General features: G+C 41.7%; 1 protein-coding gene across 1 annotated transcript; it reads left to right on the top strand.

Annotated features, from left to right (window-relative positions):
* Window positions 1-382: 382 nt before the first annotated feature.
* On the top strand, window positions 383-25,208 carry colec12 (collectin sub-family member 12). The gene is made up of 10 exons (XM_086042380.1): window positions 383-666; window positions 2,395-2,445; window positions 15,617-15,739; window positions 17,984-18,070; window positions 18,642-19,685; window positions 20,647-21,186; window positions 23,602-23,744; window positions 23,836-23,945; window positions 24,041-24,183; window positions 24,508-25,208. Exons 1-10 carry the CDS (start codon window positions 660-662, stop codon window positions 24,525-24,527), a joined length of 2,268 nt encoding a protein of 755 aa, XP_085898506.1. The 5' UTR covers window positions 383-659; the 3' UTR covers window positions 24,528-25,208.
* Window positions 25,209-25,627: the final 419 nt, after the last annotated feature.

Here is a 25,627-nt window from a genome sequence, read left to right as displayed (position 1 = left end):
CAAATCACTCGTCTCTCAAAATCGTCTTTCCCCATTGAAATCAACTGAACCGCCATTAATCAATTTCAGCCAATCACTCATCTCTCAAATTATTTTTCCCCATTGAAATCAATTGAACTGCCATTTCAGCCTCCCCTCAAAAAATAAAATATTTGTAACGTTTTAATAAGAATAACACTGCATATTATTGCACTCTATGTTGTTTTATCCCCAAATTGTTGTTTTATTAATATATTTTATATATATTTTTACTTTATCATTATTTATCATAAATGAAACCCATTTTTGAGACACACACACACTAGGGGGGTGGGTGCTCATGCAAGACGGTGCAGCCAGATGTGGGAACACGTGGTTCCTTTCTCCAAACAGCCTCGCAGGCTTTTCCAGCACTTCCTTTCTTGCCGCAGCGCTCACATTCTCCTCTTTTCTTTCTTTGCCTTCCTTCCCTCACACACCTTGACTAAAACAACTTTTTTGCTTCTTTTACTTGTGTTTGAAAAAAGCAGCCTTTTCGTTGCACCCATCCTGCAGTTTTACAGCATCGTGACGGATGGAACTCTGCATGTGATGGAGTAATTCCTGTACAAAAAAAAAAAGTGGGTTTTCAGGGAGCCAAAGCAATGCAGTGAGTGGATGGGAAAGACGACAGAGGTACAATGAAAGGTAAGATCATATATTGGATGTACATACTGCCTGTATATGTGTGTGTGAGGTGCATTTGAGGTGCCACTTTTGTTTGACCTGTGGAATGCGTGGGCAACAACTTGTGTCTCACATCTGCTTTCACTTAGTGCACCATGCGAGTGTGTGTGTGTGTATGTGTAACACAAAAGACAAAGTGAGACATGCATGGTGTCATGCTGTTCTACTATTTATTATATAATACCATTAAGTGTCACTAAATATAGAATTATAATTGGGTTAATTAGTGCAATATAACTCTCTTGGTACAAAGTTGGGTCATTGTCACGTTGGTTGGGGCAGTTATGATTCAGCCCCATGAATTCTGCCTAGCAACAAGCATCAGTTTTTGTTGTTGTTGTAGTTTTGCAATTTCATAATTGCCAGAGCTGGGCATTTTACTAAAAATCTTTGGTCCGTTTATTGCCTTCCGTCTACAGGTACCCTTCCGCCGTCCATTTATCCGCCATTTTGTCCGGCCGGACCAAATAATAATCGACTATAGGCCGGTCCGACTATCGTTTTAAATGGGCTTTCGTTAACGTTTCTGACTACCAACTTCAACAAACTACCACTAGCAGCTAAAAAATACATACTATTTTCTTATTTTCATAAATGAAGACACATTGGGTACGTTTGGATTTAGCACCACAAATTCTGTGCAGCAACAAGTGGACAGAAAAAAAAAAATTAAGCATTTTTTTCCTTTTTAAAAATTAAGACGAATTAAGTTATTTTATGGGTGTTGGTTGACTGCATCACAGTTCAAAGACAGGCACGGTAAGTTAAACACCTGCAACCCTTGTGAAGGTTAAGCTGCACAGATAATGGATGGATGGATGGATGGATGGATGGGTTATTAAGGATTGAGCTACACTAATTCTGCCTAGCAACAAGCGTAAAGAAACAACAATCACGAAATGTGCAAGTCTCCTGTAAAATGAAAACAAATTGGGGCAGTTCTGATTTCGCCCCAGGAATGATGTCTACCAAACCAACACGTGAGAAAAGATCATTTCTGCAATTCATTTTTTTCTTCATTATTCACATGGAACATACGTAGTAACATAGCGTTGTCAGGTGTCTCACACCCTCTCAGGGTCAGTCTGAGAATACAAGAACGAAATAATTTCTAGCTAACTGTCACAATATCTTTTTTTTTTTTTTATAAAAACAGCAACAATATACTTTCTCAAAATAGTTTGTTTTCTTTATGTCTGTGTAGTTTTCAGTCATCTAGGTCATGGTTATCCACAAAGTTTAATTTGGATCAACTAAAGTTGAATTTGTTGGTGGTTTGTTTTATTCTTGTTTTCTGAAAAAGTTTAGGCAACTACGCTCTCAGGCTAACAATTTGTGTTATTTCCAACTCCATTAAAAGTAATATAAATGACCTGACTTGACTATTCCACTCACGCACTCCTTTTTACCAAATTCCAAACGCTTTGCAATAAACGCTGCTGTGCGATATTACTAGAACCAATTTTGCAAAATTGTTTTATGCTATTATTGCAACTGATGACTCGGAGGGTCTGTTTGGCACCAACCTGGGCGAGCATTGTTAAAATGCTCTTCTTCTGGGCCTGAAAAAACAGAAACTCACACTGAGTGTCAGAAAACCGTCTCCGAGAAGTTGCTGAACGCTCCACAGCTGTTGAACTGCGAACTTTTCTCTAAACGTAATTTATTTCTTGTGTTTTTTCCCTTCAGACGACTTTGGGGAAGAGGAGGAGGTGCAGTCCTTTGGCTACAAGAGGTTCGGTGAGTACTGCGCGCGTACAGTCGTGTTGTCCCCTCAATTCACCGCACTTCAAAGACAACATTTCGCTTGGCTTGACACAGATCTTATTTTTGGCAGCGGCTGTTGTATTTTTGTGATATTTCTTCATTCTTATGACAACACCCAGAATCGTGTGTGCTCCTGACACTGCAACCTGGTCAGCGCCCGAGAGCATTTAAGGGGGCAAAAAAACGTGTTACTTGAAGCCCAAAAAAACACCTATTAGTTTAAAACTGTGTTATGTAAGGCAGGCAGTGCTGATAGTCTCAGCATGCAATGCTAACTGGTGGCTAATGATGCTAGCTCTGCCTCTTAAGTCGCTTCTTAGCTGAGAGAATTATGAAGGAGTCTTGATTAGGGCTTCAGTAAAACAAAATTATGCTATCAGAATAAAATAATACTGTTTGCCTTGAGGGCGGCACGGTGGTTGACTGGTTAGCACGTCCGCCTCACAGTTCAGAGGTCGTGGGTTCGATCCCGGCTCCGGCCTCCCTGTGTGGAGTTTGCATGTTCTCCCCGTGCCTGCGTGGGTTTTCTCCGGGTACTCCGGTTTCCTCCCACATTCCAAAAACATGCATGGTAAGTTGATTGGACTCTCTAAAAAATTGCCCCTAGGTGTGATTGTGAGTGCGGATGTTTGTCTTTGTGTGCCCTGCGATGGGCTGGCAACCAATTCAGGGTGTCCCCCGCCTACTGCCCAAAGACAGCTGGGATAGGCTCCAGCACGCCCCGCGACCCTTGTGAGGAGAAGCGGTACAGATAATGGATGGATGGATGTTTGCCTTGAGATACTAATTTAATTTATGTCACCACCTTAAAATTTCAAATAATCTTTTCCCATTGAAATAAATGGAAATGCCACTGATCTGTTACAGCTACCCCCCCCCCAAAAAAAAAAAAAATTGTTGTATTGTGTATTTAGGAAAAATACAACTCCACTCTATTGTGCTTATCAAAGAAGAAAAGTACAGTAATGACATTCAATACAGCATGTTTCACTTCATTTTCATTTTCTTCAAACGAAACAGAAAGTATGTAATTAAAGCATTGTCTCTATGTAGCGAGTGTATGGCAAAGAAAACAGTTTATGGTCCATCACATCTAGGTTTTATAGTCCTGTTGCAGCCAAAAGCAAAGTGTTAAGCACACACAGGTGCAACATCGGTAGCTCTTCCATTTGGGCCTTTTTGCTCTTCAGTGGTTTTCCCTGAGTGGAAAACCCAAGCATAACAAAATGCATCAGTACAAAACCACATTGAACACTGCTGTCTGCTGCCATTTGGGTGGAATCGCTTCCAAACCAAGCCACCGCGAACAAGAACTACACTTGGTTGTTTCAAACCACTTTTCTTTCTTTTCTTCTTAAAGAGGGACATTTAATTACATTTTGATTCTTTGTTCTGTGGTGGCTTGAGATGAGAGTGACTCAGCTCACAATTTTTTGAAGATACGATCCAACGTTTGTTTGACCGTTTGTTGTTTTTAAGGGTTTTTTTTTTTGTTGTTTTTTTTTTTTTGCTTTGACTTCCCAGCGTAGACTTGAGATATGAGCGCCCTATGGTGGCAGTGAACTGAACTCACTTCACTAGCACCTTGGCAAATTGTAAACAATTATTCAAAAAGGAGGATTCAAGCTGTTTAATGCCATTCCCGGTTGAAGTTTACTGCCAAACTAAACATGAAAAAAAGACAAAACTTGAGTATTTCAAACAACAAGTATGCTTGTTCAATGATAAATAAGCGTCTTTTTGTGGCACTTTAATCCTTCAAATTATGGACTATACACAAACGGAGCGGCAACAGCATGTTTTGTTTTATTTTATTGTTTTATTTTGAAAGCGTACAGTTTCTGCCTTGTTCCTGTTATGGCCTCATGTCACCTGCATCTCATTTAGTAATAATCCACTCGTCTATTTATAGCTACGTCTGGTCCCCATTTAGTCTGCTGGATTATTCCAAGTCTTGTTGTTTAGTGACATGCCAAGTGTTGCATGTGTAGATTCTTTGTTAATTTTCAGGAATTTGACCTTTACCTCTCAGTGGATTCCATATCTGGTCTAACTGAACCTTAACTTGAGCTATTATCTCATGGATTTAGCCTGTCACACTCCATTTGTAATGCCATCCCATTAGAAGTTTCGAGGATATTGTACAAGAATTAATGTACTGTAACCCAAAGAACAACTTAATAACATTTTATTCGTCCATTCTTTCAACAACTTTAGGGTTTCAGGTTTGGGTGGGGTTTTAGTAGTATTATCACCCCCTAACCATACGCTTTTCAAAATAACCTGTGTTTATAACTTTATTTATTATTATTATTATTATTATTGCTAACACTTGCTTATCATCCATCCATCCAGTATCGATACCGCTTATCCTCACAAGGGTCGCGGGGCGTGCTGGAGCCTATCCCACCTGACTTTGGGCAGTAGGCGGGGGACACCCCGAATTGGTTGCCAGCCAATCGCAGGGCACACAGAGACAAACATCCGCACTCACAATCACACCTAGGGGCAATTTAGAGTGTCCAATCAACTTACCATGCATGTTTTTGGAATGTGGGAGGAAACCGGAGTACCCGGAGAAAACCCACGCAGGCACGGTGAGAACATGCAAATTTCACGCAGGGAGGCCGGGGCCGGGATCGAACCCACGACCTCTGAACTGTGAGGCGGACGTGCTAACCAGTTGACCACCGTGCCGCCCACTTGCTTATTAGCTTTATAATAAAAATATATATTTGTATTGATATTTGATATCAGTCTGATGTTAGAGTAGCTATTTTAAAGTGAAAAAATACAAATCGCTTTTTTTTTTCTCATTTTTTTTAAGGCTGAAAGACAAATATGAATATGATGTCTTTTGTGCTTTGCCAAGAATTCTTGCCCAAGTTTTCCATGTGTGCAGAATTCCTGTTGCTTTTCTTTGGTGTGTGTGAAAGAGAACATTGGAAGTTTTCACGAGAGGTTCATTACTGCGGTGAAGTCATGTCCAACTTTTCAACTTGCTGAGCCACTTCCTGCCTTCAAAGTTGTTTCAGTGCAAACCTATACACACTGAGCAGAGGGGATGGAGTGTGCGAGTGGGTGTTGCGGGCTCTTGAGGGTCCGTGTCTGGCCTCCGCTGCATCAGCAATGTGCCACAGGGTTGGAAAAATGTAACTCAACCTGTAGTGGAGGGGGAATTTCTGTTTATGTGTCAAGAGACATGGTATTGTTGGGGACACGGTGTTGTTTTGGTCTGCTTTTGTCAGCTTTCCAGCTGAGAAGTCACATTCCTTGCTCGACTTATTTTTGGGAACACCACAGTGAGTGGTTCGAATTTACGGTCCCTTTATTAGCAGAAAAGAATGCATTCAGCCTGTTACTTACAAACCCCCTCTTTTGTCACTCCTCCTACGTGCACATGTTGAGTTTGTAGCGTCCCTTACGAGTTTAATTCATTCCATGACCACGCTCATAACTCAAATCACATGTATCTCAAATCAGCTATTCCTTTTGAAATGAAATGCCATTGATTTATTCCAGCTTCCTAAAAAAACAACCCAAAATGTTTTTTAGGAGAAAAATGGCACTCTGCAATATTGTACTTTATAAAAACAAGAGTACAGTTTTAATTTAAATAGTTAAACTTTTTTACCACACTTTCCATTATCATAATCTGGCGGACATTAGTGCAACTGTGCAGTCCTGCACCTGATCTTATATTGTGCAATACTCAACATTCCCCACTACTGAATTATGCATGTATTTTTACTCTTATCCAATGATGTTCCTTATATTTCACTGCAGCACTGCAGCACTGTCACTTAAAGTATTTTTTCCTCTGTACTATATACAGGCTAAATAAGTGTTTCTTCATACTTTATATGTAGATGTATGTTCGTGTGTATATACACATGGTTACTGCGTATATTTACATTGTTTTTTTAAATTCTGAATGTTTGCTGTTAATGTTATACATTAACGGCTACATTATGCCGCCGTCTCTGTGTGACTTATAGCTTTGCTGCTGTAACGATGAAAATCCCCCCACTGTGGGGTCAATAAAGGCCTCCTTATTCTTATTCTTATTATTAATGAAAGGCCATTGTGCTGCTGCGTGTCTTGGCCATCCGGAGGCAGTATAAGATGGGCATGATTTACGTTTCTGTGTAGTATAGACATCTCAGATCCTCACAGAGGATAAAGAATACATGACTGCGTACTGTTGAATATATTGAATATTTGAATGAATTGCTGCACATCAATTGCTTAAATGGTTGTATATGTTTTTCCCATTATGTGTCAGCATTAGCATTAAGCTAGTGTAGTAAAGCCATGTGCTGGTTTTAAATACACAATACAGTGGTACCTCTACTTACGAACGTCTCTTCATATGAAATTTTCAAGTTACAAAACGCCTCAACAGGAAAATATTGCCTCTTGTTACGAAGGAAATTTCAGGTAACAGTCCTTGTACTACTACTAGCAGCTCCAGAGTTTCCTGAGCACAACATACTCATAGCTGCTCTGCCATTGGCTATAACCTAGCATCTTCCTGGCATCCCATTGGCTAAGACCTCTACCGTATGTGTCTATGTGTGCAGATAGATAGATATGTGATATATACGTCTATGTCTATGCAGCTCGTCATTCGCCCCTCGAGCCATGAGGTGTTCCGATAGTTTTATGTGAATTAGAAACGAGGAAAAGAAAAATGTTTTTTTTTTTGTCCATACAAACAAAGCAAGAGATAATACAAAAGTCGCCACGTTATTAAATCATTTCTTTAGAAAATGCCAGGCAAAAACCACTTCTGAGAGAGAACATGAACCAAGGAGGGCAAAAAGCGATGAGGACAGCAATTAAAAGGTCATCATAATTTGTATGCTTTACTCTATTCTTTGTTTTTTTACATTATGCACAACTCCTCTTTATTGTGCAATAATCTAATTGTAACATGTATTTGTTGCATGTTTTGATGCATTTTTATGCTTTATAAAACATTTATGTCTGAATATTGGGGGTCTTGGAAAGGCATTTACATGGAAAATAAGTCTCTACTTACAAAATTTTCTACTTTTCTTCCAGAACCAATTAATTTCATAAGTAGAGGTACCACTGTATGTAATCCTCCTATTTTTATGTTTAGTTTGACAGTAAACTTTGTGGCATTAAACAGCTTGAAGCCTCTTTTTGAAGAATTGCTCACAGTTTGCCAAAGTGCTTATTGTCAGGTGAGTTCAGTTCACTGCTAACATAGCATTTGTATTTCAAGTTTCCACTCGCAAGTCAAAGCAAGACAATGAATGGCTGAATGGCAGCTCGTATCTGAAAAACATTTATAAGTCTGGTCGCAAGTTACCATTTCATTTTGTTGTCCTAATGAAAGATCACTCCCTGGTGATTTCGATAAAGGAAAGATTCAGACGGTTTCGGATCACTAAGGAAGTACCGGTAACAGTTGACAGGTCATCCTGGGAGTGAGTGACTCAACTCAAAAGGCAGACAAGGAGACCAGCAGGAGCCATTGGGAAATGTCCCTGAGGATCATTGAAAGTGGGTCAGGGAACAGGTTGTTGAAGTCAGCAGCGGGTCAGTCTGGCAGATTCCAGGGTCAGTCCTGGAAATGGTCATCAAAGTTTGACACTATGCTCTCGCCCGCATTAGACGTCGTTATTTATTTATTTTTTTTACTTTTTTCAAAGCTTTCCAATTTAGTGTCGCCCATGCCCATTTAGGGCAATTTGCAATCTTGCAACCGATTGCAACAGAAGAATGCAGAGTCACATGTCTGGTTGAGATGCATTTTGGTTCATAAAGAAAATGAGTAGTGAAAGAAAACTGGAGCGGTAACAGAGTGGTGGTCAAATTGACATCTGGAAGGGTGTCACTTTTCATATAATAATGTCTTTTGAATATTTTTTTAGAGCTGGTTTCTGGGCTCAAGCACAAGAAAAACACAAGGATTGGAGGTGTCTAACTCAATTTAGCGTCTTGTGCATGAGATGCATTTGGAGTGACATTACACCAAAAAGTCATCGGCATCCGTAGACGCCAACATCAACCACGGTCTTTTGAAATGTAACAGGATGTAAAATGGAAAGATGAGTTGCTGCCAGAGGGTGGCAGGAGTGTCTGGCGGGAGTGACGACTCTGTTTTTGACTCTGGCTGAATATGTGATTACGTTGGACAGGGACCGGCTCACCTTTTGAGAAATCTCCTGATTTTGACTTTGCACTCGTATTGAGCAGCAACAGGAGTGTCTGGCAGAAGTGGTTACGTATGGAGCAGCATCATAACAATTATCATTATTAACAATAATCGTTATTTGTAGCTTGTACAGAGGCACTTCAGTGTAAAAACTGCCGTATCGTAATTTGGACTTGATGCGCTTGTTTGAGAATTTGGTTCATCTCTCTGGACCGTGCAGAGTTGCAGGGCGAGGGGTTTCCTTTGACATGCACCCGACGCACCCGACAATTTACTGGCTGAAACTTTACGCCAGCTGGAACTACGTCTAACTATTGGTGCAGTGTAACACGATTTTCATATGAATTATGTTCTATGCAGGCCCACTAGTCAAAACATGGCATTTTGATTAATATTGCGTTCATAGAATATGAGTTAAGCAGCAAAAGCCACACGTTTTTAGCCATCTCAGGCGGCGGCCATTTTGTCACTTCTGTCGACTAAAGATGACATCACAGTTACTCAGGGCTCAGGTAAAAAACAATCATGACTCAGCTTCAGAAAACAGGTCAGCGGTGATTGGTCATTACCTGTACCCTGAGCAGTTGTGATGTCATTTTCAGTCGACAGAAGTCAAGAACAATCTGGCAGGAGTGGTCAAAACTTAGTTTGACTCTCTGGCTGTGATTACATTGGACCGGAACCAGCACACCTCTCCGGATATCGTCTGTTTAAGATTTTTCTACTTGTACTTACTAGCACAACAACAGTTTTCCACTGAGTCAGCTCTCAAGTGTTTTTGGACTTGAAAAGAAGAAGCATGTGTGAGGAAAAGATCTCAACATCGTCATTTATGTTTGGTTTGGGAAGCACATCCAACAACAACAGAAAAAATCTTCATTGCTTGATGTCATCGCCATATTTTACGAGAGCACTTGTGTCTAGTAGGGTGGATTGTGTTCAATATTTTTCCTGAGGCAGAGTGCAGCTGCTTGGAGGCCATGATTGTTGTGGTCAGCACCTTTCCCCTCTATTTCAGCTACACTTGGCAGGGCGGCTGACCACACTGCATACTTTACGCCACTTGTGTTTGTACGCTTGTAACAGGAGTGCATTGGCATGAGGGTGAACACGAAGGCCGATGCTGATTTCGGACCCTTACACGGTGGACCACCCGGTACGTGTGACCACATGAAAACAAAAGTGCACACCATGGTTTGGAGGGGCAACTCCAGAGCTGGTTGTGATTAAATATAACACTGCCTTAAGAATGGCCCACGAGATTAATGCTAACATATAATAGAAAACGCAATTGACATGCTAAAGCTTAGCATCGCTAACGGTTCGCATCGCTAGTCACAGGTGGAACTCATATCTCAAGGCATCACTGTATTTACTCAACTGCTGGGGATTCCAGGGGATGATTAAAAGTAAGGTGTTTATTTCATGACTAATTACCAACATGCAATCAAATGCCAGCGTCCAAAATATATTTAGGGACAAATAAAGCCATTTGTGATTAAAATTTGCTGTTGTCCTGTGTTATTAGCTGTAAGGTCTTTATTAGAGAACTATTTTACAACAGGCAGTAGGCAATACTCCACACTTTCATTTATCTATGAGACTGTTTATGTGAATCGGTAGGTGCTGCTGTTTCCCTTAGCGATGGAAAAGTTAAGCTTATTAGCAGGACAGCCGTTATTTGAGGCAATACCGTGTGTTCTTTTTCTTCTCCTACATGTTTACGCCAGTTGAAATAATCAGTAAATTTTTACACCAACACAATGTTGTCATTTGTTTTTTAAAAAGCACTTGACAGTCAGCGCCTGCTGCTCGTATGAGCATAAACATTTACTTGGGTGTCCACCAGTTATCGTTCCATTTCCCGTTAACTCGTCATCTCACATCGTGGAAAAAAAAAAATACTTTCAAGTAAGCTTGCGCAATCCGCAGACTCCTTTGGAAAGTTCTTTTTGGACAAGGCGGAAAAATAATTGCATCCATCCGTGGAGCTTTTGCACTTGCTAGCTGTGCGGATGACTGCTGCTTGTGTGTTTTTGAAAAAGCCACAAACAAGGGAAGTAGCTGGTGAAGACTAACTACCTCTAATTGACATTGCCTGCTGTGCGAAAACCCTTGAGAAGAACGAACGAACCACACATGGTTGTAAAAATGCAGACAGGAGTAAACCTGTTTATTGTGCTTGACAGCCTTTCTTAATATTTTACTTACCTCAGATGACCTGCGAACACGGAAGCCACAACCTGCTTGTTTACTACTGCTACCGTGATGGAATGAGGTCATTCTGTTTAAAATGAGACCCATGTGGACGATCCACAGCTGGGGGGCTCATCAATCCACATGCGAGTCGAGTCGGACCGAGACGTGCATGCTGGGTTTCGATCAGAACCACATTGGCTTGAAATTATCCAACGTGGCCATCAATCTCAAAGCTAGTCCCATGTAGCTACTTAAAAAAGCGAGGGATAAAGCAGTCAGACAACACGGAGGCCGCGTTGCATGAAGTTAGCCAACACGTTGGAATCAGCAGGGGGATGATTTGCACGGTGACTTAATCTGCATTTTTTTCCACAATTTTAAACAGTTCTTATGTGTCGTGAATCCTAAAAACATGTATGTGTGGCATGCATGCGTGACCTTCGTCTTATTTGCCACCATCCGCTTGATCGCCGGTACTCCCTTTAACATCCACGAGCCACCACGTGCTTACAACAAATGATACAACTCACCTCATTGATCCCGATAACATTGTGTCAAAACTGTGACGGATATTGTACATGATCGCTGCACCTGTTTTTGTACTTTTTATGGACGCTTCACCACACATAATACCCCCCACCGCTGCCATAGCGTCAAATACGTCACCAAACAGTCAAGTGTTTGCCACTCATCATGAGCTGCCTAACACTAATCTGCTCATCCCAAAAAAGATCAAAGTAGCTCTGCTCACCTTTTGCCTTTGACATGACAGCCGGCCTGTCACGCCCATGGGGGATGTGAGTGATAGTTCCTTGCATGGTTGTGTTCACACAGTGAGTGTAGTTGTAGTCCAGCCGCCTCATGAAAGTGGCTCTGGATCTTCCCCAGTTAGGCACCGAATGTGTCATCCGCTTCAAATAAACGCCTCCGTCAGATAGACGCAGTCAAACAAAGGTAACTGTAATAATTGCCAATCGTCTGCGCACGGACATGAAAAAGTTAAATGCCGGCTGGTGAATATTGTTATTAACCAGAACAACAACACATACTGTGAGGATACATAAACACTCTCAGAGGAATTGAAGTCTGGAGTATTACCACATAGTGTGAACAAGTTCAACGTGATCTTGCGTGCACGGCGATTAGCATTCCAAGTAAACTTTTCATGCGATCCCTATTTTTTGTTGTTGTTGAGAAAAAGGTCTATTTGAGGAAGGCGTTTATTTGCCATGACTCACGACTAATGGCCACTTGGTAGAAACATGGTATTCAGATATGGTATTTATTTGGTACAAACCTCTATTGGTGTAAATACAGTAGTCCCATCCCTCGATGAACCTTGTGTGCATGCATTGAATGTGGAGTTGGCTCCGGTGTCAACAAGCTCCAGATGTGCAAGACGACCGATTTGCTTTTCTTTTTCCTTCTTGAGCGCAGGAATGCTAGGCTAGCTCTGCAATTCCAGCATAGCGACGTCATGCTAATTTGTCCCAGCGATCCATTGTTTACTTGTTACTTGTTTCCCTGAGCTGCAGCTAATGCAAAGTGACTCCACTTCGCTTTAACATATGAGCCCTCACTGCTATGAACTAGAAATAGAGTGGTGCCTTGAGACATGAGTTTAATTCGTTCCTTGACCATGCTCATAATCCAAGACACTCATATCTCTAATTATCTTTCCCTAATTGAAATAAACGGAAACGCCATTAATCTATTCCATCCTCCCCAAAAAGAACCCCAAAATATGTGCAATGTGTTTTTAATGAGAAAAAATAGCCCACTATAATATTATACTTCCTTCACACCTACTTTTCTGCTGTACCTGGGTGCAGCGGCCAATCATATTGCAGCAGGACATGTCCAGCCTAGAATTCAAGTGGGATTGATAAACGATACAGTTAGGTTATGATTGTGAGTACTGTTATATTGTCTGTCAACAATTGTTGCTGCACCACTTGTGTTCAAATATCTGTTTCTTAAAAGGTTGTTATATAGCCAAATAGATGCTAATTATTGCCTTTGCTAGCATTAGCCTTAGGCTAGTAGACTAAAAGCTAAGCTATGTGGTTGTTTTAAATACACATGTATTTCTCTTTGTTTTATGTTTAGTTTGACAGTAAAACTGAGAGTTACAAGTGACAGCTTAAAGCATATATTCTGATTCTATCTGCACAAGCAGGACTGCTTTTATGTAAAGTTTGCGCTCGCAAGTCAAAGTGAAAAAAATCAGTTGAACGGTTTCATCTAAAAAAAAAAGCAAGTTGGTCCACTCGTATCTCAAGGCACCACTGTACGCTAAAAATGTAATGCAACTTTTGCCAATCATGGGGGGGGGGCTCTAGTACAGAAGTCTCTACTATGTGCTTCCTTGTTCCTTTTCACCTGCCGGTCCCCGAGCAGACGCGTAACATGCCCACTAAAGTCAAATAAAAATGGTGTGGTCGGAGGAATTGCTGTGCTCTGGTACTCTATGGAATTCGAACACAAAGGGGCTTCACACGAAACCACTGTGCTGCTCTGTACAAGCTTCCTTTATGTTGTCATGGAAATTTCCACACAGCAACTCAGCAACTGCAGAGTGTTTAGCAGCAAGGTTCTGTACATGGAAATGTTATATTGAAGCACCTTTCAGTCGGCAACATGAAATTTGGTGAACATATCTATCATGAATGCACCCAAAAAAAGTCTCAAGAATCCACGCCTGAAAAGACATAGGAAGTCTTCCGTGTTTGTTGGAAGAAGCCCTTTTATAGGCCATCAGGGTCTGTCCAAGTCTGACTTGTCCTAGAGATATTTTGTACGATCGCTATCAAATTGAAGCCTCACAAACTGTGTGTGATGTGTGAACAGAAGTGTGACACTAAATTGTCATACATTTGAGTGTTTTTGTATTGTGTTTGGTTGGAGCATGGCAGCGTTTGATGGCTGACTAAAAACGAAACTCAAGTCAGCTACACAAACTCTTGACCAAATGTCTTGTTTGTGGTTCATTGACGCCTCCAGCTTGAAAGATATGTTCCCATATTTTCCTGTTTTTGTTTGTGGATGAATGGTACAGTTTGGTCCAAACAGACGGACCCCCGTCTGAGACCGCAGGCGCTCATCTTGTTTACATGGTTCGTTGATGTTGTGCTTAAGTGAAGATAACGAACCACTTGGGGGGGCTCTGATGTGGCGCCCCCTCAAGGAGGCTCTGTGTAAACAAGATGACAGCACATCTGCCCGGCGTGACCAAATCCGCAGCTGGACGACCAAAGACGTGTTGTTTGGACAGATGTAATGGGCCAGAATGCCTGTACCTTCCCCCCAACCTGGTGGTCCAAACCCACTCAGGGAGTGAGAAGGATGGAATTTCAGGTCCAAAATGGCTGATGAGATTTGGACAAAAGTATTGAGACACATGGTGTTAATACTTGGTTGTGTTCCAAAGATGTTTGGTGGGCTTGTTCTTCAACACCAAACTCATCCAAACGTGACGTTTGGTGGGCATCATCAGTAGACCCATAAAAAAGTCTGAGGATTCTGCCATTTTGGTTCATAGCATTTATTTTAGTGTAATTTTGTCCATTTCGCGAGAAGTGGTCCAGATTGATTGTATGATCATTTTGGCCATTTGCACCGGTGCTTCAATGGCAAACTTGTCCGTGAGATTTTGTCCATTCACGACATACTAGACAGCAAAGCTGGGCATTTTATTACAAATTGAGTGTCCGTTATTCGTCATTCGTCTGCAGTGTGGGTACTCTTTCGTCGTCCGTCATTCGTCTTTTTTCTTGGGTTAAAAAAATAGTATATACTATAGGCCGGTCCACCTCTAATTTTAAACAGGCAGCCGTCGGCGATTCCGACTACACTTTCACTAGTTACCAAAGCCAGTTTCATTTATCAGAATGAAATTGGTAGGCTTGTCCATCACGAGTAGACCCACAAAAAAATCTCTTGGAACCATCCCCAAAAGCAGTGGTCCCCAACCTGCCTTTTTTTCTGTGTCTGTGGTGGGGTTCAGGGCGTTGGGGTATGTGTGTGCATGGTAATGGAAGGTTGACGAGTGCAATCCTAGAATAATAAATGCGGCCCGGTCCAAAGTGGCCCGCGGACCGGTACTGGTCCGTGGCCCGGTGGTTGGGGACCACTGCCAAAAAAGGACTCAGAATGTTGGCAATTTCTCTAACGATTAGATTATCCACCTGTGCAATGATTCACTTCTTGTCTCAAGTTGTTTTCTTTTGTCTGGAAATTGGAAGTATAAATCATGTGGGTTTTGGGTTTTTTTTTTTTGGGGGGGGGCTGCATCTGGGGTTGGTCATATTCCCAAATATGTTCCTCACGTCACATCACTTTCAAAGTGTTTAGCTTGTTCCAAGTGCTGTAAGTTTTTTTGTTGGATGTTCTCCAGCAACCAGAGGCTACTCTGACAATTTGAGCGAAGCCCCTGAACACCTTTTACTGTTTATATTGCATGTTTATTGGCTTGTACGGAAGCAGACATCTCCGCATCTTGATCAGCATCAAAAATCTTGGGGAGCATTGACAAAAGAGTGAGAACGAGCTTGGATCCTCTTCCAAAAGGCGAACACATACGCTGTGGTTTTAACCTTTCGTTGTAAATTGATATTTGATGAGAGTATCACACAATTGTTGGCCCGATAAGAGGCAGAGTACGTTCCACTTCAAACACACGTCACTATCCTTCAAAAAGTTCTGCATGACTTCATTTTCAATCTGTTTTTTTACTCAACTGTCCTTCTCTTGCAGGAATCCAGGAAGGCTCCGAGTGCACCAAGTGTAAAAATGACTGGGCTCTGCGTGCCGCCATCGCCTTGCTCTACGTCCTCTGTGCCCTGCTCACCATTGCCGTGGCAGTCCTTGGTTACAAATGTCAGTGACAGTGACTTCTTGAGCTTTATAAACGTCACGTGAAATAAAAAATCAGATCTTGGCAAGAGAATGACACTTGTCTTACTTTAACCCCCAAATCTGCATGTTTTGTTACAAATAACACTCAAGTCACTTCGGTGCCAATCAACTTTACTTATCAAGGGAGTCATCCTCAAAATTGAAATAGCTGAAAATCAATTTGTTAAAAATAAAAAATCCACGTGTATTGTGTATCAATATAATATTACACTAGTAATATGTTAAAGTGGGTTGTGCCCTAATTAGCATAACAAACTGTGCTGTTGGGTGACATGGTGTGTACCACACTGAACATGGATCACAGAAAGTGAAGGAGAGAATTTTCTCTGGACATTGGAAAGAAAATTCGAGACAATCTAGTTAAAGATAATGACAGCAGTTTTCAAAATTAGTTTATATTTATGGCTTAGAAGTGTTTTTCGATTAATATCCATCCATGCATGTTTTTTTTAGCGCTTGTCCTCATTAGGGTATGGAGCCTAACCCATCTGACTTAGGACGGGAGGCGAGATACACCCTGGGCTGGTTGCCAGCCAAGTGCAGCAGATTGCAGACTTGCAAAATGTAGTTTAAGGTGTAATGGTATTGTGTAAGTGCTGTTTGCTGTCTGTGTGTTTGCAATGCGCTGGCTCTATAATGTCCAACAAGTGCGCCTGCAGATACTTCAATGGCTTAGCAAGCCCTGATCACCCAGATCGCAAAAGATGTTAAATCAATGTTGAATTAGGGTTAAGAAGGTTGATTTTTGGTTTTGGTTGAAGACTGATGTTTAATCAACGTTGGTTCAACAACATTTTGTCAGCATTCACATTTGTGACCATTGTGACCATGTCGAAGTATTCTTGAGCAAGATACTGAACCTCCAGATGCTCCTGATGCTGTGTCATCAGTAGGTAGATGAGGTATGGTGTAAATCGCTCTGAGTACAGAAGGTTAAAAAAAAAGCGCTATGTAAGTGACAGCCCATTTACAGTATTTTTCCAATTTAGATGATGGTTGAATCAGCAAACATTGACCCAACATTTTATCAAACTTGCGCTTTCTGTATAATTTCTACTTTAGGTTTCAACGTAGATTCAACACTTAAGCCGAACCATATTTCAACATTGATTCACCCATATTTTGCTATCTGGGCAGATTTTATGGCAGTAAAATGGTGGTAATTTGTTGTCTCATGAACCACACTTTGACTCAAGGGTGTCAGGAATGGTTTGCAAGAATGTCTAATGGCTTCCGTGTCGTCTTTTTGCTCATCCACGTGCCGTATTTCCACAAATAAACAAACGTACACCACTCAGAAAAAAATAGGGGTATTGGGCTTTGGTGAAATTTCCGGATGAATTTAAAATTTAAAAAGGTGATCTTAATGAGACCTTCTTACTTCTTGTTGCCGTTCAGCTTCATGTTAGAGAGCAGCAATTTGTGCAAAGAGACTACAGTACTGAAACACTGAACAGATGGTCATGTCCATTCAGTGGACAGTTTAGAGAAGGTCAAATTTACTTCATCTATATTCTATATAAATAAAATTGTATTGTATTGTATTGTATAAAGATTATAGTGCATTTTAGGTCGATCCTTAAATTTCACCCGAAAGCCCAATATCCCTAAATTTTCATGAGTAGTGAATGCTGGTTATTTAGAATAGATGGTGGCAGGTGGTAGATGACTCCATTTTCCTCATCAGGAAAAAAAAAATTGGTTGTGTTTTTACAGTTTATAGACATTATTGTTCACGGCTAATGCCATTTATAAAACTCAGTCACAAATTGACGAAATCTGGCACTGTTTAGTTGAGCACAAAACTATTCTTTTGTTGTATGAATGACAACAGATGGATAGTTTTGAACCTTCTTCAATCATGTGTTCTTCCGCTCATTATATGTGGCTGGCATAGATAGATGAACAAAGATACATTATCTGATGGAATTTTTTTTTTAAATGTGACAATGGTTAATTTCTCGCTGCACACCCGATGATCTCTCACTATTATCACACACATTAAAATGCCCAGTTACAGTAGGAGAATCACACTTTTACACACAGAAAGCACACTGTGCATATAGACTGTAGTGCCCTCTAGTGTTAAATAATTTGAATGGATCCTGTACATGCAATTTTGGATTGGCATCTGCTTTTATACACATCTGTGTGGATCTGAAGTCAATTCCCATTGAAGCCAACTCTTCTTTTTGTTTTTGTCAGTGGTCCAGAGAATGGACAACGTCACTGAGGGAATGCAGAATTATGGTGGCAAAATCAACGCTGTGGAGACCGACTTAAAGAAACTTGGTGAGTTTTGTGGTCACACTCTCAGACATTGACTCTGGTAATCGTCCAGAAGACTTTGGTAAAATTCCAAACTATTCGATATACTGGCTTTCCTCTTTGTTTGTATTTGATACGGAGTAGTCATTGAACTGCAAAATTATAGACACGCACACACACACAAATTATTTTTTACAGAATATTTACCCCTTAAGAGAGGGAATGGACCACAAATAAATGTGTTTTTCAGCAGCATAGGTTCCCCCAAAAATTAAAGAGGTAAATTAGCAATTAAAGAACTGCAAATGTATGGGGGATTACTGTAGCGCTGTTTTTGGAGTGACTTTTTTAAATGGTGAATGGGGCAGTTAAGATTGCGCCCTATGAATTCTGCCTCGCGAAAAGCGGCCATGGAACATGTGGTACAATCCGTGTCATTGAGGCTGCTCAGAAAAAAAATCCAAAGAAAAAGCCAAGTTAAACCTTTGATGCTAGCTGGCCTGAGGTCGTGTGAGATATGCTGAAGTCTTGAATAATGTTCTGCGACTTTGTCAAGGCTCCATTATATTTTCATCTTTTTACGTTTACTCTTCAGACCATCAGACAGGTGACGGGTCGGGAAACGCCACCGGTGACATCAAAACATTTAAGTCGGATCTAGAGGCCCTTCAGAGCCAACTGAACGACATCGCCATCAGGTCGAGCCAGAACAGGGACGTGCTGAGTGAACTTGAGCTGACCGGCGGTGACACGCAGGACGGCCACGACTCCCTGCAGAGTTTACTGAAGGGCAATGCCGCCTCGCTGCGCGGCGTCAACCAGACATTGACGTCCTACGGCGGTATGATCGGCGAGCTCCAGACTGACACGGCCAGGCTGCAGTCCGAGATCCAAGGTCAGGTCAAAGTGCAGGGCCAGGCTCAGGTCAGTATCAGTGCGCTGAACAACACGCAAGCCCAGCAGCGCACTGTGCTGAGCTCGCTGCAGAAGACGGTGGAAGATGCAGGGCAGGTGGTGCAAAAACTCAAGAATGACTATCAGACTCTGCAGCAGAGCGCCAGACAAACCCGCGCAGACACAGACTGGCTCAAGGAGAAAGTACAGAATCTTCAGATTTTGGCAGCAAACAACTCAGCATCGGCGCGGTCCAATGGTGAAGCCCTGGATGATTTGGGGGCTCAGCTCAGCACCTTAGCGAGCCAGATCCAGAACACATCCATACTCACCGAGGGACTTGATCAGAACCTGCGGGAACTCATGGACAACCAGAGGGACCACGATAACGTCACCTCATCCAAGTTTGATGGGATGGAAGCACGCCTGGACAAACACGAGAACAACATTGACCGCGTGACGGGCAACCTGAGCTTCGCCACGCAACTCCTCGGTTCCATCAGCTCCGACCTCAACAGCCTGAGGTCGTGCGCCGAGACGGTGATACGCCACTCCGATTTGCTCCTGGGCTTGAACAACAGCGTCGATGAGGCCAAGGCCGAGAGCAGAGACCTGCGCGCCCAGCAGGACGAGCTTTTGGCTCGGCTGGACAAAGAAGTCAACGGCCTGTCCGTTGTGATGGAGGAGATGAAACTGGTGGACAGCAAGCACTCGCAGCTCATCACCAACTTCACCATCTTGCAGGGTAAGATGGGTTTTCTACGTACCCCGGTTTCCTCCCACATTGCAAAAACATGCCTGGTAGGTCCACTGCCATTGATGTATTTACTTGTCTTTTCACAGTTCAGCCATTCAATCCTTGGAACTTATTTATATTTGTTTCAAATGTTTGGGTAAAAGACGACACACTACATTTTCCCGAGGCGTGATTGTGATAGTGAGTGTGAGCTGTTTTTTGTCGAAGCGTGTCCTTTACTCTAAACTCTGCCTCCCTCCTAAACCTAAATCAGCAACTATTACCCTAAAACCCCGACCCTAAACTCTACCTCGCCTTTAACCCCTAACTGTGACTCTAAACCCCAAACCTACCCTACCACAAAAACTCTAACGCCTAGATTTTCATTGGGAAAGATAAAATGAAACTGACCTGTGTTTTGAATGCGCAGAAAAAAAATTCTCTCTCACTATGAATACAATAATGGGGAAAAATATTTTTTTCATTAAAGAGAAAAGTCAACGCAAACATTTTTTTTCCAGAATATGTTCTATGCAAGCCCACTAGTTGAAACAGGGCATTCTGATGAAAATTGCGTTTGTGGAATAAGTGTTAATCCACTCGTTTTTAGCCCTCTCTGGGGGCGGCCATTTTGTCTTCTGTCGACTGAAAATGACATCAGAACTGCTAACAACGACCAATCACGGCTCGGATTCAGAAAACAATTAGTCGTTGTGAGCAGTTGTGATGTCATTTTCAGTTGACAGAAGACAAAATGGCCGCCCCCGGAGATGGCTAAAAACGAGTGCTTAATTTATATTCCACAAACGGAAAATTAATCAGAAAGCTGTGTTTCAACTAGTGGGCCTGCTGGGAACATATTCTTGAAAAAAATATGTTTGGGTTGACTTGCGCTTTAACGATATTCAGATAGCTTCACCAATAGCCATACAACTGAACACGAGCCTAATTGCCTATAAATGTCTTTCAGGTCCACCAGGTCCAAGGGGCCCCAAGGGAGACAAGGGGCCCCATGGCCCAGTAGGCCAGACGGGCCAGAAGGGTGATAAGGGAGACAAGGGGGTACCAGGTATGGTAGGATCTAAAGGGGAGAAAGGTGCTCCTGGCCCACAAGGTGGAACGGGTCCAAAGGGTTCACCTGGCTCGCGAGGCCTTCCTGGGGCTAAAGGATCAAGAGGAACTGGGGGTCGACCCGGAACCCCCGGAGATAAAGGAGACCCCGGAGCTCAAGGTCTTCCAGGCAGAGATGGACTACCGGGTGTGCAAGGGCCGCAAGGACCACAGGGTCTCAGGGGAGCAGCGGGACCTGCCGGCTTAGAGGGGCCACGTGGGCCAGTTGGACCCATCGGTCCTCCCGGTCCCCCGGGGTTGCCGGGATTGCCCGCAGCGGTGCCTCCGATTGTCTTGAAGCCGGTGAAGCCCACAGCGGCCCCCAGGCCAGCTGATGAACCACAAAGCACAGCGACAAAGCAGGTTCATATGCCACAGCCTGCCCCCACTTCAGCTCCTGGTTGGTTTGACTTTGGCATCATTTAACATACATGTACACTACATTCAGGCTCCTCAATTTGAAATGAATTGCAAATGTGGCAAAGTCACTTGCTGTACTTAAAGTATACCTGTTGTGGTCAGAAACAGAAATATATTTGGTTTATCAAGAAAGATTGCATCCAAACACGTATTGGTTACTCTAGTTAGTTGTATTAAAGCAAGCTTTTTATGGCTTGCGGGACTTTTCTCTCCGGGACGCCATGGCAGCAAATGCACGCAGACATACTTGGTCCTTCTTGGCCTGCTGAAAGTGGAGTCCTAATGTAGCGTCGTTGATAGGCCAGTGTGGATCGCTATTGGCTGCCGCAGGAAGTACCTTGTTCGCACAGGATTCTGGTCTATGGAAGAAGCTGTCATGGCGGAATGCAAAGCATATGGACATCGCAATAACAAGCGAAAAAACAATCAGAAGCAGTAATTAGCACCCAATGAGTATTTCCAGATATGAGCGACATCACACACACTCGCACAAGCGTCTATACCTGACGTATGTTTGTGGACGAAGCGCATGCACCTTGTGAGACCCCGCAGCATTCCAGAACAAAATAAGCATTTGCGTGCGTATGGGAATATTTATACGGCTACGGAGCGTCAAATTCAACTGTTAAGCAGTCATTGAAGCCCCGCTAGACATTTTATCAACCTCTTTTTCTTTGTTACTTCATTGCTTGCCTCACGCTGTCACAGCAGCAGACAAAGCGAGTTTGGCCCTTAAAGAGGAAGTCAACCCCCAAATTTTCTTTACAATAATATGCAACATATTATTATGCATTCCGATCACAATTGCGTTTGTGGAATATGAGTTAAAGGGGACATCAAACAGCATAATTTTTTATGCCCACATTTTTTTTCAGGCCCACTAGTTGAAACACGGCATTATGATTAATATTGTGTTTGTGGAATCGGCATTATGATTAATATTGTGTTTGTGGAATAAGAGTTAAGCAGCAAAATCCACTGCTTTTTAGCAACTCACAACTACTCAGGGCTCAGTTAACGACCAATCACGGCTCTCTGGGTAGTTGTGATGTAATTTTCAGTCGGCAGAAGTGACAAAATGGCCGCCCCCAGAGATGGCTAAAAACGAGTGGAGTAACTCTTATTCCACAAACGCAATATGTATCAATTAATGGGCTTGCATAGAACATTTTCTTGAAAAAAAATATGCTTGGGTTGACTTCCCCTTTAAGAAGCAAAATCCGCCCGTTTGTAATCCATCTCAGGAGGTGGTCATTTTGCCACTCGCTGCTGACTGAAAATTACATCACAGTTGCTCAGGGCTCAGGTAACAACCAATAACGGGTCACCTGTTTTCTGAAGATGAGCCATGATTGGTTGTGATGTGATGTCATTTTTAGTTGACAGCAGGTGAAAAACTGGCCGCCCCGTGAGATGGATAAAAACTTTTGCTGCTGGATTTTGCTGCTTAATTCATATTCCACAAACACAATATTAATCAGAATATCAAGTTTAGACTAACGGGGCTGCATAGAACATATTATTCCCCGTGAAGTAGATGTACATACAGATTCTTAAAGACAAGACTTGTAAAAGTAGAATTACTTCTGCACTTCAGTAAAACGTGAAAGTGAATTTTTGCGGCCAACTGTATACAATACCTGTTTTCATAAGGAAAAAAAACTGCCTTCACAAAAAAAGAAAATCTCTTATTAACTTAAAAGTGCTTGGACTGGGAAGAAAAAATCTTGTTTTATGTTAGCTACCGTTGGCTTGACTTCAAAATATGTTTCATAGCTTTGCTGGCATTGTGAATGGAGTAATAAAGAATACTAAACCAACACATGGAAAAAAATACACCTCACTTCTATTTAACGTGTCTTTTCCGATTAACTCAAACGAATTAGATGGAGAATCTTTGGATACTAGAATGTCTTTGCTTTTAGGCTGGCATAAGAGAAAAAGCAGCCACAACAAATCAACAACATGAAACAGTTCTCTTAAACAACAACATGCATGGATGTTGCGTCTCGGAATCTGTTGCATCATCATTATTACTGCTGCTTGGTTCATGTAACTTCCTCCATGTCGCAATTGTTTTTCACCTTTAAAAGACCCAAAGATCTCAGTCGATAAATTGCTATTGAATTTACCTCTCTATTATTTCTTTTTACATTATATGGTCGTCCTTGGAGTTTTAAAAAAAGGAATACGCCTATTTTGATAAAGTAATGAGTAGAAGGTACCTCCAGGTATCTGTTTTCAGATGTACCGGTACACGTAAAAGTAAAAAGTCATCAGAAAAAGAAATACTCAAGTACAATACACATACCTGAAAATGTGTCTTAAGTATAGTAACAAAGTTGTTTCCCACTATGGATTCATTGTCAAGGAGCTGATTAACCTTTATTTTTAGGTTGTCCAGCAGAGTTTAGGCGGTTTGGAGACAGCTGCTATTACTTCTCTGCCGCCTCTCAGAGGGTCAACTATGATGAGGCCAGCACTATTTGTTCCAACATGGCAGCTCATTTGATCATTATCAACAACAATGACGAACAGGTGAATGGAAATACACCTTTGGACAAAAAAAAAAAAAAAAAAAAAAAAAAACTTGTGAAATTATCAATGTAAACACTGTGGTCTTCTTCAGGTGTTTGTGAAGAACGCAGTCACAGGCAAAGGCTTCTTCTGGCTGGGCCTGACTGACAAAGAAGAAGAAAACGTGTGGAAGTGGGTGGATGGAAGCATACCGGTTTTCAAGTGAGTCTTCTTTGATCTTCCCCTCACTTTGAACTATCCAAAAACTCAAAACTAAACCATGTCATCCATGTTGTTTCATGTGGTGGCTCTCAAAGGAAATGGAATCCGGGCCAGCCTGATAACTGGACGCGTGGTCACACGCACGGTGAGGACTGTGCTGGTCTCATCCAAAACGGCAACTGGAACGATTTTTACTGCACCGAGCGCTTGGGTTTCATCTGTGAACAGACTTCCAGTGGTCAGTGTCCTCTATATCGACACGGTTGGGAGGGTTACTTTAAAAATGAAGTTACCCGTTTAAAAATGTACTGGGTAACGAAATCCTATAACAGGGATGGGCAACTTAAATGCTGGATGGGCAAACATTTTTCATCAGTGCTTATTGGGGGGCCACATAGGACAACACTCTTCCTAACCAGATGTATGACAAAAATTCTATTTTGAATATGGACAAAATGTATGCATGCGCAAAATAATGTATGTGCTATTAATAACTTGATATACAGTATAAATCCCTGAATCTACAGTACATGGACTTGTGTTTTTGCTCATTTTCCCGCAGTATCAGCTCCGGTTTCGTAGCATCATCGTGAACTGGATGAGGAACAGTCAAAGCGTGCGTGATACAAATGCAACGACAGTGAAGATGAAGAAGAGAGGACTTCATTGCTAAATTGGAGCATCACTTGGAGAGACTTAAATGCACTTTGTGTGGTGCCAAAGACATAACATGCACACATACACAGCCCACTTTAGGCTGTATGGATGACTGAAGGAAGAGAAGATGTGTATAATCGGATTCATTCATTGGTGCAGCCCCCTTATTTGATAATCATGTTTCACCATGTCATTAATCTTTCTTTAATCCAAAGATGTACAACAGACACAATAACAGGAACCAGCCATTTAAAGGGAATGCTCAATGTGAGCTGTGCTGCTGTTTTAATGGAAAATTTTTTTTACCTTAAAGATTGTTTTTACCTTAAAGTGCCAATGTGAAATTAATGTGTAAGGCACAAATACACAATATACAATGTTTTATATACTGTAGGTTTTTTTTTTTTTACACAAGATGATTCCTTCACCAAATCCCAAGTATAGCATGTCTAATATGCTGGGCGCTTATTAAATACATAATCAATTTTCATATATGATTGATATTTGCCAATTTCTGTATTATTCAGGGAATACTGTAATTTAATCAGCGCCCTTTAAAATAACAATTCACAACATTCATTACAATAAAATTATTTTTTACGGCGGTGTAAGTCTTTGTCTTCAATAACAAACTCACAAAATGATCCAAAGTAGAGGTAAAATATTTCAGTACAATGCCATGATATGTTTAAACAAACAGACACACCCACACTCACAGTGTGGTGAAATAAAAACAATGTGGGACAATATCACTGCGGCCTGTGTGTCCGAGAGGGATACAACGAAACCAGCTTCCTTTATCGGCCAGGACCGAGACAAAAAGTCATATGCACACATAGCCAGAACCTTGCGCAATACGCTCATGTAGGATCAAGTGAAAGAAAATCCTCATGTTTTGCTGAGTTTACTAGATAATGCAATTTGATTTGCCGTTGCTTTGCTTTTGTGTGCTCTCTCATACGCTACTTCTATCTTATGCATTGATTTGCTAGCTAACAGCCAATCAGAGTGATCAATTGTCACAG

This window comes from Filicampus tigris, chromosome 10, assembly GCF_054856515.1.
Source record: "Filicampus tigris isolate MCC_2025a chromosome 10, RoL_Ftig_1.0, whole genome shotgun sequence".
NCBI classification, from domain to species: domain Eukaryota; kingdom Metazoa; phylum Chordata; class Actinopteri; order Syngnathiformes; family Syngnathidae; genus Filicampus; species Filicampus tigris.
The sequence above is the reverse complement of the archived record's forward strand: the minus strand, read 5'-3'. Positions and strand labels throughout refer to the sequence as shown.

Bases quoted from the DNA above. Each gene is read 5' to 3' on its own strand.
- colec12 (XM_086042380.1), top strand. The intron at 19,686-20,646 runs GTAAGATGGGTT...AATGTCTTTCAG, and splicing joins CAACTTCACCATCTTGCAGG to GTCCACCAGGTCCAAGGGGC. The intron at 24,184-24,507 runs GTCAGTGTCCTC...ATTTTCCCGCAG, and splicing joins CTGTGAACAGACTTCCAGTG to TATCAGCTCCGGTTTCGTAG.